Genomic DNA, 12,985 nt, shown 5'->3' on the forward strand with positions numbered 1-12,985 from the left:
CAAGTTGCCACTCAAAGTGATTTCCCTTCTCAACCTTGATACAGCTGTGTTTCACATCCAAAAATAGTTGCGCTGCTACTGTGATCAGAATAGGTAGCTGTTGAATGTACTATTCATAGGCCAAATCGAATAAAATGGATATTTTTCCTGACTTGTCTTTGTATGTTTGTCCAACTATGTGTGTGTGTGCGTACAACAGTTGAGCCTGAAGAGGTGACACTGTTGGGTGAGTTTACAACCATCGAGGGGCAGGACTTGGTTCTGAACTGCTACACCACCTCCAGTAATCCGCCTGTTCAGATCCGCTGGTGGCTGGGCTACAAGGAGCTCAACAGCAGTGTTGTAACTATCAAAGAGGTGGGACAACACAGCACACAATTAGCACAAGGTTTAAATCTATTGGTCTAAGCATGTAGACAAAAACAATGCAAAACAATCACATCGCCCCCCCCCCCCCCCCCCCCCCCCCCCCCCCCCCCCCCCCCCCCGCCCCCCCCCTTCCTCCATAGTCACTACTCATTACATTAACTTCTTCCCATCTGTCTACAATAATAATAATAATAATGAAAATACATCAAGTTTATAAAGTGATGTTCTAGGTACTCAAGGTGGCAGAATAAAAGATCATAAAGAAAACAAAAAAATAATGTAATAAGGCTGGCGGGGCTGTGCCAATCTAGTTAAAATAGGTGAATTTTCGGTGCTGTTTTAAAGATAGGCAGGATGCTGGCCTCTAGGAAGTGTTTGGGAAGGCCGTTTAACTGAGAGCCAGTGGAGGTCTTGAAGGACAGCGGTGATTTGGTCATTGCAGTGTGTGACAGTGAGCATGTAGACTGCAGAGTTTTGGATATATTGGAGTTTATTGAGGTTCTTGTTGGTTATGAGGGACTGGATAAATGTTTCAGCAGCGGCAGAGGACATGGAGGGCTGGAGGTGGGGAATGTTATTGAAGTTTCCACCTCAATAAAAAGGCAGAAGGCAGATTTCGTAACCTGGTTAAGGTGGGGTAGGAACAGGAGGGGTGGGGTCGAGGTTAATTCTGAGGTTGCGGACCCGGGTGGAGGAGATGACGATGGAGTCGTCTGTGTTGAGTGAGATGATTGGGGTGGAGTGAGTGAGGGAACTTGGACCAATGATAAGGATTTGAAAGTTATTGCAATTGAGTTTGAGGAAGTTCTGTTGCATCTTTTTGAACTATTGTCTCTGTACATTGCTTTTAGTCCATTGTTCTTTTTAATCTTAACACTATGAACCTTTGCACATCCCCTAAAACAGTGATTCTCAAAGTGGGGTCCATGGCATTCTGCCAGTGGGTCCGCGAAAGGTTTTCAGATTCATTTAATTTATTATAACGTAAGAATTAGAAATGTTTTGTGATAAAAAACGTCATAGTTCAATTAATACGATTTTATCTTAGACTCTGCGAAAAACCTGTGTGTATAGATAGTATAATACAATGTCTAAGTTCCTTTTTAATGTATTACATATATCTTTGTTGATTATTTGTGTTTTTCTTTCACATAACATAATAGAAGTGTAAAAAAAAGACTACGTCAAAGTATTCTAAGGGACACATATATGAGGGACCTCTGCCCTAGAATATATTCTTACACATTCCTTCCTAACTTTTGATACATTATTACCTTGTATAAATTTTGAAATTTTAAATTGGATTTCTTTTTATATATTTTTTTTATGTGTGGTGATGGCACAGTTGACATGACATGTGTCTTTGGTGTGGGAGACCTGGGTTTGATTCCCACTGTGATATATCAATGTGTCCCTGAGCAAGACTGTTAACCCCTAGTTGTAACCCTCTGACACATTTACGGTATAGCAATTGTAAGTCACTTTGGATAAAAACGTCAGCTAAATGAAATGTAATGTGTGTTGCTTGTCTATGCACCATAATTCCAAAGTAAAGTCTTTGTATTTGAAAACCTGCTTGGCAATAAACCAGATTCTGATTCTGAATGGCACTAGACCGTGTACATATTCAGACTTATAATTGGTGATCATGCTTGCCAGTTTAAAGAGAATGCTAAAAAACTGTATGTTTTTGTTTCTTTTTTTGTGAACACAAGGCAAAAGGCACAAAAGATAAAGTGCAGAAGCATTGTCCTTCAGTCAAGCTTGCCTTTAGGGTACCAACAAAAAACTTTTAAAAGGCCTCCCATTTAATAAAAAGAATCTTCAAAATGAAATGTGACCTCGTGAACCTTTACAGATGAAAGGAAAAGGTATGACCATGAGCAGCGTGTCTCAATAGACCTGCTGCAGCTTTGCAGATGAATAAGCTGCCGATTCCAAAAAGAGTATTCTGCCGCTGTTCTCCTCTTTTGTGTATTTTAATAAGATCAAAGTGAATAAAAGCTGACACAGAAGATGAGTATTATTAAACAAGCTCTTTATTCATCTGGCAGCAGCATTTTCATTTGATCTTACACAAGGCACTCAGCGTGCTGTGTGTGAGCCTTAATGCATCTGAAACAGTGTGAGGTTAATGAAGACTGACGCTCCTGTCCAGGGTCTTTGTTAGTCTTTCTGACTGTGGCTTTTACAGTAATCACCACAATAATGGTTTTAATAACCAGATGTGATGCACAGGCATGACCACTATCAGGCAGGTGCAAAATGATGCTTTGCTCAATTGATAACAGTGTGCAAAGCAGGGGAGTCAGATGAATATGCTTATTTATCACAGACCATGCACCACATCAGTCATTACAGCAGCTAATTTGCCATCTGTTTTCACCAAGACAAACCAGTGCAGGTTGTTTTTCCTCCTGATTTGTTCCCCTCTCTCTCACCTAAGACTGAGAATGCCAGAGACCAAGGCTTTTTGTCCCCCGACTGAACTGTCATGTGTGTCTTGTGTCTGCAGGGAGACAATGGTGGGATGATAACCATATCCAACATGACCCACATAGTCTCCAGGGAGGATGATGGGCTGAAACTCACTTGTGAGGCTTTCAACCAGGGCACACACTTCTCCAAGTCACAGACCTCCATACTCAATGTCTATTGTAAGTAAGCTTAAGTCTTTAAATTGTTCTACTTTAGTAAATAAATAAATAGCATAAATCCCCAAGGAAAATTAAATTTTGATTCGGTAGTACTTCTTATCAAAAACACATCCATTGTGGTTGAGGACGAGTCAATTGTAATTACAACATTTCTTGAGTGTCAAGAAATGTATAAAGAAAAAAAAATTAAATATAGCTCTTGACAAATACAGAATGTGGAACTTTTTTCCAGGCCTGCTTTGTGATATTTGACTTGGAGGAAATGTTTTTTGTACAGATTTTCAAATTGAAAATATTGTATATTGTATATTGACTTCCAGTGATGGTCAATAAAATACAAAAATACAACCTAATCCAGTATTAACAACTGGCTTCTACAAAATTTCAAACTCTTGTTTATATATTTTTTTATTTATTTTTTTAACCACAGACCCACCTCTAAAGGTGTGGCTCGATACTCCCCCTCAAGATGTCCCCCTCCGATCAGGGACCACAGTCCGTCTCATCTGCTTCTCCACTGGAGGGAATCCCCCTGGGATGCTGACTTGGTTCAAGGTTAGTGTGTACCGTAAACATTTCTGTCTGCATGTCTTAAGTACATGCACATTCCTCTGTGTAATATCCTTCCGTCCTGTTTTAGAATGGAAAGGCTTTGTCCGATGCACTGAAACAGACATCCTTTGATCGTGGTGTGGCTCGAGAACTGGTCCTGGTCCTGACGGCCAGTGACAACATGGCCACCTACCGCTGTGATGCCACAAATAAAGCAAAGAAGACAATCTCTGCCCACACTAAGCTCATGGTTAACTGTGAGTTTGACTGGAGCTCTAACACAGCTGAGCGAAAAGCACAAAATCACATACATTGATTTGATATTAACCGATTCACAGAGACTTTCAGCCACATCCTTTTGTACTTTTCATGTTGATAGTGTCAGCAAGTTAAGATTGTGTGTACATGGCTCTCCAGTTACAGCAATAAGTATGAAGATCTCAACCAAACAGGAGGAGCTACGTCGGGGTCAGATGCTTACTCTGGAGTGCCAATCTGGAAGCAGTAACCCTAAGGCCAGCATCTCCTGGAGCGTGGGTGCACTCAGGTTTGGCAAGGCAGTGGGTGGGAAGGCCTATAGCAGACAATGACGTATCTTGATAGATTATAGAACAATTTTTTGTAAAATAATTTGGCTAATGATTGTTGTTTTTATCCTGTTACATGTGACAATATTCATGATGAACTTTCCCCTGTTGATTCGATTTGCTGGATACAATTTGTGTCTTAGTTTCCAGGGAGTGGAGCAGCCACCCAAGAAAGCTCACTTTGGTGGTGTGTCAGTGCACAGTTCTCTATCCCTGAATCTGAGTTCACAGCATCACAACAAGAGGGTCATTTGCCAGGCCTACAGTCCGGTGCTAGCGGAGGGGGCTAACACATTCTTTAAACTCAATGTGCTTTGTAAGTCGAGGGTGAATCATTTATTTATTTATTTTTCTTGAGTTGTTTGTTGTCCTTATTCTGCTTGGGGATTGGCCAAGAGATATGGTTTGCATGAATCCTAAACAATGCATATTGATGATCTATGATGGCGTAAGCTGCTTTACTGCTGTATTTTTGCACAGAAATGTAAGTGTACATAGTATGTTTGTGCTTTTTGTTTACTGAAAATCTTTGTTGCGATTTGTGGGTCTGTTGAGCTTCGGCGGCAGTGTGTCCTAATTGTGCATTTGCTTTGCTGCATGGCCATGTTTGTCTTTGATGCCATTTCACGGGCAGCAGCCAGCCGCTGCTTCAAAGCTTGATACTGTGTAAGAGCATGAAGGAATGTCACTATGTGTTTGTGCAGAGCTGCAGTTGGACAACAGTACTGTCACTCGTCATTTCAATGCATGTCCCTTTCCCTCCCGCTTTGCCTTACTCCCCCGTAGTCTAAGCATGTGAAGTTGGTTAGATCTGGAACAATTGGTGGGATGTCGACTTTCTACTGGTTTGACTCTCATTAGTGTCTCTTTCTGCTTTCATGCATAACATGTTTTGTATGACTTTGTGTTCTCTCTTGCTGGTTCTTGTCATTCTGTGCGCCAGAATATGTCTACAGGCCTCTGCTTGTGTATTTTTGCTGTAAATCCAACTTACTGTAGCTGAATTTCTGTGTGGTTTCTGTGTCAGACCCACCAGAGTTTAGCCCAGAGCAGCCAACAAAGGTTCAGGTGGTGGAGAACGACATAGCAACCATCCCATTGCTGGTCTCAGCTAACCCAGAGGAGGTCTCCTGCATTTGGCTGCACCGCAGGGAGAAGCTGGTCAAAGGTGATCCAGGGCTGTGTGATGGCTCTATAAACCAGGTCCTAGTTGAGCTGAGCCAGCAAGTAAGCACTCAGCTCTGCCATTCAGGGTCTGAATAAAACATGGCAGGTTAGCCAGCATGGGACTCTGCCAAATGTGATTCTCATTATGGCTCTAATGTATGCAGTCTAAATGAGGTTTGCTGTCTCCCTGAATACAACACAACGGTTCTAAACCTGGCTTCTCCTCCAGGCCTGTGTCATCAGGGCCCTGCTGCACCCACTCTCTTTCTCTGTTAACTTTGTTAGCTCCATCATACGCAGCCCCCACCATGAAAATGACTGTATCCTGAATGTGGAAACACACCTATTACATTTTGACTGCTGTTGTACAGGAGGTTACTCTCACACAGCCCATTGTTGGCTTGATGTGGGAATCCAGCCAGGCCAATCAATAATGCAGGATTAGATGTCACTTAGAGACCAGTGGCCAGAGGACACATGGTTGATGAGCATGTAATGAATACTTAATTTACCATTGTTTTGTGTGTGTGTGTGTGTGTGTGTGTGTGTGTGTGTGTGTGTGTCCGTCCATGTTTTTGGAAAGTGGGGTATCTGCGCTACAACTGGTCAGATGACAACACACTGGAAATCAGGAATGTGACGAGGAATAATGCCGGAGTTTACACAGTCAAGTGTTCAAATGATGAGGGTGTCAACCAAACCTCCGTCGTGCTGGACGTTCAGTGTAAGGACCTACATGCATCATGACATGCCACACACGTTTAGAGTTTTTTTAATTTATGTTGAAGTGTTCTACAGTATGTAATCATTAAAACAAAATAAATGTAAACATTTTAAGTTTTTACTAAAAGTAAGAATCTGAATACCCATACAAAGGAGCTACCATTGAAAGCAAGTTAGATTAGTAAGGGATTAATACAAGTTCCCCAGTTAATTCAATTTCTGCAATTCATCCATAATCAAATCTTTTTTTCAGATTCTAACAGATTTGCAGGTTTACCTGTTGGTCACAAGTCTGCCGCATAATTTATCTTTGTTGAATAGCCTTTAAATACTGTATGGGCAGAATTGCTTTTGCATATATTTGTCCAGTGTGTGTATTGGATTTGAATCTGTAGGATTTTTAGATGTTTTTGAACTGGTCTAAATTTGCTCAGTATCAGATACATCAGTGTATCCACACATACTGACGCACCCAGACATTAACAATTGACTTTCAGCCCCTACCCAGCAACACATGCCACATTCATTAGGCCGTGCATCTCCACTGCTGCCCCAGGCTCGGCTTCGAGCTCCAGGCCCTCTGCCCTGATACTGATGATTTAATAATGGAAGTGTTGAAAATGTAGGTCTGCCTGTTTCAGTAAAACCCATGGTACACGCCTAATGGATTCTGCTGTCCTGATCTGACTAGGCTTGACAGTTGTAGATATTCATTATGTATGGAGGATTCTAGTAGCTTTTATAGGTGGTGGTGTAGCCCACTTAACAACGTCGGTCTTGGTTAGCAGGCCAACATGGGTGGATCCCACCAACCCAGAGGTCTGCGTCTCTCTAGTGTTTCCCTCCACTGTTCTTCAAGTGTGAACATAGGTTTAGACAAGTATGCACTAATGGCTATATTGTTGCGAATACATGGCACCCACGGGAAGTATAAAAAGCTTTTGAGGTTTGGGCAAATAAAGACAAGAAGAAGAGCACTGCAGTCAGGATAGAGAGATAGAAGACTTTAATGGAGAGAGGGTAACTGGTCAGTCTGTTACAGTCCATTTAGTACCATTTTAAGTATTTTGTGAGAAAAAAGGGGTGAATCCCCCACAAATTGCAACAGAAAATCATCTGACAAAAGTTATTACTCATAAAAGACTCTATAACATATAAAAAGTCCTAAGAGATCCTAGTAGTGGAAAGTATTGAAAAATACGGAAATTGGTGGTGCCAATTTCCCATTGTAGCCCATGTTAATGGGAGACAATACAGGGAAATAGGGAAAATATTTTAACTAACGCATATCTCCATGAAACTTCCTCAATTAATTATAAAAAAAATTGTATTGCAAGTTGTCTCAACATTTATGTTAAATTATGCAAATGAAGCACTAGCTAATAAAATATGGGCTAATTTACATAAATAAAAGGGTTTCTGTTGCAATTTGTATGAGGTCATGTTGCATAATGCCTGTACTAATATGGGAATGTGCTGTCAGTGGAGGGCTTTCTGGGTCAAATGACAGATTGTCAGTTTAGTTGCAGAAGCATCTGTAATCTTCCAACATATAGAGAGGTTAAATGCATTGTATCTGAAACATACAGGCCAATTAAGACAGGGTTATGAGCAAGTTCAAAGGCGTACAAGTGTAAGAATAATTATAGCAATGCGGCATTCCTGTTTAATAGGTTGGCAAATGATTTGTCCCAAGTTGGCATGTTAACCTTTGGTCCTGCCTAAGCCTTGTCCCTTTGTCTTACTCTCAGATGCTCCCAGTGTCAAGGCAGAGAAAGACCCTGTGTTAGTGAACCTGGGGGAAACGGCAGATCTGATATGTGTGGCAGATGCCAACCCCATTATATCTGACATGTTCTTTTGGAAATGGCTGGTGAGAGCTCGGATACACAACACACACATCCACACAAACATCCCCTGAATTATATTTCCTTTATCTGGCTTACTTTCTGTTATCCATTCTTACCGTTTATCACAGGCCTATTTAAATGCATAGATGCACCATATTTCACTGGCTCTAACTATCTTTCCATCCCACCTCTTCCTGCTCCTCACACTGCCCAAATCCAGAAAAATAGCTTTCATTACTGCTGCGTGACTAAAGGGCACATTTGTCAATGTGGCGTGGTCTCTGTATCTACTGATGCCTTCTCCGGTCTAACCCACCCCCTGGCAGTGCTGCCTGTTCCGCTTTCAACCTGCACAGCCCCTCCTTTTCTCTTTCCCGCTGGCTCTCCAACCCTTGGCATTATCTTTCACTGTCCTCAGAGCTCGTTCCCCCAACGCCCTTTCCATCCCCCCCTCAAGCCCTGACAGTTACCTGCTCAACTCTCCCTCACTGTCTACCTACCTGACCTGCTCACAGCCCCCCACTCTCCTACTCCAGCCCTCACACAGGAGGAGGGGAGTGTGATTTGAGAGATAGCTGCTGTCTGCCGCTTATTCCCCCTCACTTTGTCTTCCACAGGGAGAAGGGGAGGTGGAGGTGGGACAGGAGACCCAGGAAGACAAATATGGCCTTCTGACCATCCACAATGTGACTCGGGCTCATGCTGGTCTTTACCAGTGCACAGCCAATAATGGCATATCACCCCCTGCCACTGTAGATGTGCAGCTGATAGTGCAATGTGAGTTTGTAGTATTTATTGTATGAGTTTGTAGTATTTATTGTCACTGTCAGAGGGGAACAGAACATACATAGACACTTATTTGTGGGAACATGCTTCCGTATTATGTCTGGTTTCTGCATGAATAACCTCCATGCCCATCTTGTCTTGTCAAGTCAAACCACAGATTCAGAAAGGAGTCCAATGGCGGAAGGTAGCAAGCAGAGGGGATGGCACCACTACAGCTGAGATTGTGTGTTGGGCAGAAGGTATTCCTCGTGTCGACTTCTCTTGGGAAAAAAATGGTGTACTTATGGACTTTGCAAACCACAGGTCAGAGATTAGACATTGTTCTATTGTAAATTCTTTTCTTCCCATTCTTTTCACTTTTAACTTTGGTACTACTTTCAGCATTTTGTTAAATATTGATGAATCCTCATTATTAGATTAGGTTTGACCTTGATATGATATATTCTTTTGATATTTCCTGCTTTTTCACCACAAAATCCAGATTTAGAGCATTTTATCCTTTGCTTTTCACTATGCAAATACCTGTTTAATGCTTCTTTGATGTGTGAAATTGGGTGACTTAGTGCAATCTGCAGGACATCACAATCCCTGCTGTCTTCCAGCCTCAGGACTTGTGTGTGTGTGTGTGTGTGTGTGTGTGTGTGTGTGTGTGTGTGTGTGTGTGTGTGTGTGTGTGTGTGTGTGTGTGTGTGTGTGTGTGTGTGTGTGTGTGTGTGTGTGTGTGTGTCTGTGTATCTGTGTCTGTGTGTCTGTGTATCTGTGTGTGTGTGTGTAGGTATGAGGAGCAGACTGTGAACGAGGGCTCCTTCCAAACCAGCACAGTCAGAGTTGTAAATGTGAGCGCAGCTCTGGACTATGCTGTCTTCAGCTGCACTGCTCGCAACTCACTTGGGGAAGACAAGCTAGACATCCAACTCGTCAGCACAAGTACGGTATCTATGTACATATGCTTTTTTTCTGTGTGTAATGATATGGGATCTTGGGTGACTGAAGTTGTCCTATGAAAACCAACTCCTCCAGCTGAGAAAAAGAACCCTGTCTCAGTGTTCTAGCAATGCATTTTATGTGGATAATTCAATGTGCCTTTCAACTCTTTATTTGGCTTCAGATGTGGGAAAATGAACTTTTTCATTCTTCATAGAGGAACACTTGACCTTTCAGCTCAGTTTTAAAATCACCAGATTCAGAAACATTGTTTTACTAGGATGGCAACTGTATGTTAAAATGCATCACGCTGTTTTTTAAAAATTGTAATTAAATCATATGACACAATGCAGTTCCACAAAGCTTAAGCTGCTCTTAGACGCTTTTTGCTCATCGTTTTAGTGATCTGGACTGCACATAAACTATATGGTTTTCCATTCTCATCACTACACTGTGCCCAATCTAAAAACCATTAGCAGCTATTTCCACCTATGCTTACATTGTCAGATCCTATCTCAACAGCGCTGTTTAAGCTCTGCAGTATGGTCTGGCTACACCACCTATCTATTCTGGGATAGGGGAAAAACACATCTTTGTATTTCTTCAAACCAATCATAACAGTCCTGGGGAGCACTAGACTCGATAAAGGAGATAGCAAAAGGAGAGGAACATAGACGGATGTCAAGCTTTATCCTAATCTGTTGAGCCAGACAAATTTCCACCAAATAGGCAGAGTGTACGCTACCGGCCCAGCATGAAATGTTTAAAGAGACTAATTCAAGGTGTGGATTGTGAAGAAGGTCAAGAATCTAGTGATGAACAGACCCAAATTAGGTTGGCAGACTAAACCAGAGCTACAAGGCAAGTGGATGTGTAAGTAATAGTTTGTTAAAGAAACCTGGTAAACCTACGGTATTGTACTTCAGGCATGTGTTGCTATCAGTGTTGTTAGTCTCTTTGCTCCCTAGTGCTCAAACATCACCTGATGCATCTTTAAATGAATGGCAAATGATCAAAGTCGGTGGTTAGGGTGCACAACATGTAGGGATGATGCATATCACCTACTTGGCAGTAAAACACAAACTATTCCTTTGGTTCTAATTTGGCAGCATCTCAAAATAATTGTGTCGATGCAGCTTTGTCCAAGGTTTATCAGCCTCTTCCAGCAACATTACAATAGTGCAGGAGGCCAATTGAACATGCCGAATTCTGTAAACTGGAGAGAGCTGTTGCTCCTGAGTGTCAGCCTTTAAGGGACTTATGCCATTGCTCTATCTCTCCCTTATCATTTAGCCTATAGCAGTACTTCACTTCTCCCTCAGATAATGCTGCAGTGATATGCTTTGCACTCCCGGCATGCTTAGACTTTTTCTGCCTTCAAGCCACCAGTGTATCCTTGCGCCACCACCATTATCAACACAGTCCTGCTTTCAGCAAAGGCCCACAGCCATCATTGGACACATTTAATGTTTACTATAAAAACCATAAAATACAATCCAATAATGGCCCTGTTTTTCTCCAGTCATTTTGTTAGTGCTGTGAATTTTCAAAATTAATCTGACGCAGTGATAAGACATTGTATATGCTTCCTTATCATTTTAGAGCTCTAGAGGAAGAGATAGGCTTTTCTTTCCTTAGCATGGTGCTCTTTGGGATTTGAAGGAGACGAGATCCCAATAAGGCTGACCTCTTTGCCCTGGAATCTTATGAGTAGAGCTGATAGTGGGAATTATTTACCCTGCAAACTGGGCAGCAGCCTGGAGTCAGAGAAGAGTAGAGCATCCCCTTCTTATGTTGCTGCTCAACTATCTGTCCTCCTTCTCTCCTTGACTATCTCTCCCTCGCCCCCAAAACCACACTTTTTTTCCCCCATACTCCAAATGCAAAATAATCCACTTTCCCTTCACTACCCTGACTGAAACGGTGCCTCATGTTGGACTGAAGGCCTGGTTAGCTTCCTTTGATCTTTGTTCACAATATTGATAATAATCAAGAGGCTTCATCTGTTGTTGCATGACTTTGGTTGGATAAATTGGACAAATAGGGAAAGGGATCAGCAATGGCTCTCCCCATGTTCCCTGATCATTCATAATAAAAAAGCACAACAGTGGTGCACTGTTAAAAAAAAAAAATACAAAGCTGTTGCTGTCAAAAAATGTTCTTCAAACGCCTGTGAAATAAACTGTGATAAAACAAAGAGGCTCACTGACAAGTTTTGACCATGGTGATTATCTATCCTCCCTGATTCAATTTTATTCACCCTTTTTCATTTTTTTTTATCATCAGCCGCCATTATCAATTTTCTGCTTTATATCTTCCAGACCTAAAATACAATTGTACATAAAAATATGTGATGTGTCAAATCAAACATTTTGCTGTGAGGTAAACAGTTATTACTGCTCCTTTTGAAATGCATATCTAATAATAATAGTGTTTTCAAACACAATTGTATGACCAATGGGACAAGCAAGAATATCATGTTTTTCTTCTTCTATCATTTCTATCAAGAAGAACATCAGCTCTGCACTCTCTTTTGGTAATAACAATATGTCTATTCATAACCGCCCCAAAGCAGAGAGGGATTGCAGGGAAGGCATGCTCTTATAGGCCAGCAAGGCCTCAGGTGTTATTATTTCAGCGTCTGCAGTTATAACCAGTTGACTATCTCATGGCGAACATCTTCTTTCTTGGCACAAGTCTTTTCAAATCGCCACCCATCGAGTGAATGTATTCTTCTCTTCAGTATTTACAAAAAATCCAGACATTTCTTCTTTTCCTTTTGCCCTCAGATCACCCAGATCCTCCCACGTTGTTTCGCCAAGTCAACGTCACCCACAACTCGGTCACTCTGGAGTGGATCCCCAGCTTCAATGGTGGTTTGCAGCAAAGATTTCGTATAAGGTGAGATGTCAAGGGAGGATCTTGGTTTGAGATTGAGACCTTTTCATAATAAAAGAATTGTACTTGACCGTGCCTTTCGGTTGACAGATACCGTTCAGATCAGTCAGCCAGTTTCCTCTACATAGACGTCTTTCCTCCCAGAGCATCAACCTTCACCGTCACTGGCCTGCAGCCTGTCACCACCTACAACTTCTCTCTCAATGCCATTAATGCAATTGGAGAGAGTGGCTATGCTGACAACAATGCAGTTCTCACCATCACCACCATGGGTCAGTTTGGAGTAAAAAGAACTGTACTGTACAACCATCTCATAATCTATAATACATTTAACATATTAGCTTATTATGTTCAGAAGTGTGATATGTAAGTTTCTTTTGTTTTGTTTCTTTTCCTACAGAGAGGCCAGCAGAAGTCATAATAGAGGAGAGTAAGTCTTTTATCACAACTCCCTGAAAAAGCTCTTAAGGGC

General features: G+C 41.7%; 1 protein-coding gene across 1 annotated transcript in view; it reads left to right on the forward strand.

The window, feature by feature from the left end:
• nphs1 (NPHS1 adhesion molecule, nephrin) overlaps window positions 1-12,985 on the forward strand; it is a 50,911-nt gene that overhangs the window by 34,154 nt on the left and 3,772 nt on the right. Inside the window, exons 10-24 of the mRNA XM_032518303.1 lie at window positions 200-357; window positions 2,885-3,026; window positions 3,457-3,581; window positions 3,667-3,835; window positions 3,996-4,125; window positions 4,309-4,481; window positions 5,193-5,333; window positions 5,916-6,056; window positions 7,807-7,928; window positions 8,523-8,682; window positions 8,838-8,994; window positions 9,467-9,618; window positions 12,405-12,516; window positions 12,604-12,785; window positions 12,914-12,943. Of these exons, the coding sequence (XP_032374194.1) occupies window positions 200-357; window positions 2,885-3,026; window positions 3,457-3,581; window positions 3,667-3,835; window positions 3,996-4,125; window positions 4,309-4,481; window positions 5,193-5,333; window positions 5,916-6,056; window positions 7,807-7,928; window positions 8,523-8,682; window positions 8,838-8,994; window positions 9,467-9,618; window positions 12,405-12,516; window positions 12,604-12,785; window positions 12,914-12,943 (2,094 nt within the window). The remainder of the gene's footprint in view (window positions 1-199; window positions 358-2,884; window positions 3,027-3,456; window positions 3,582-3,666; window positions 3,836-3,995; window positions 4,126-4,308; window positions 4,482-5,192; window positions 5,334-5,915; window positions 6,057-7,806; window positions 7,929-8,522; window positions 8,683-8,837; window positions 8,995-9,466; window positions 9,619-12,404; window positions 12,517-12,603; window positions 12,786-12,913; window positions 12,944-12,985) is intronic.

The sequence above is a fragment of the Etheostoma spectabile genome, chromosome 6, assembly GCF_008692095.1.
Source record: "Etheostoma spectabile isolate EspeVRDwgs_2016 chromosome 6, UIUC_Espe_1.0, whole genome shotgun sequence".
Lineage (NCBI taxonomy): Eukaryota > Metazoa > Chordata > Actinopteri > Perciformes > Percidae > Etheostoma > Etheostoma spectabile.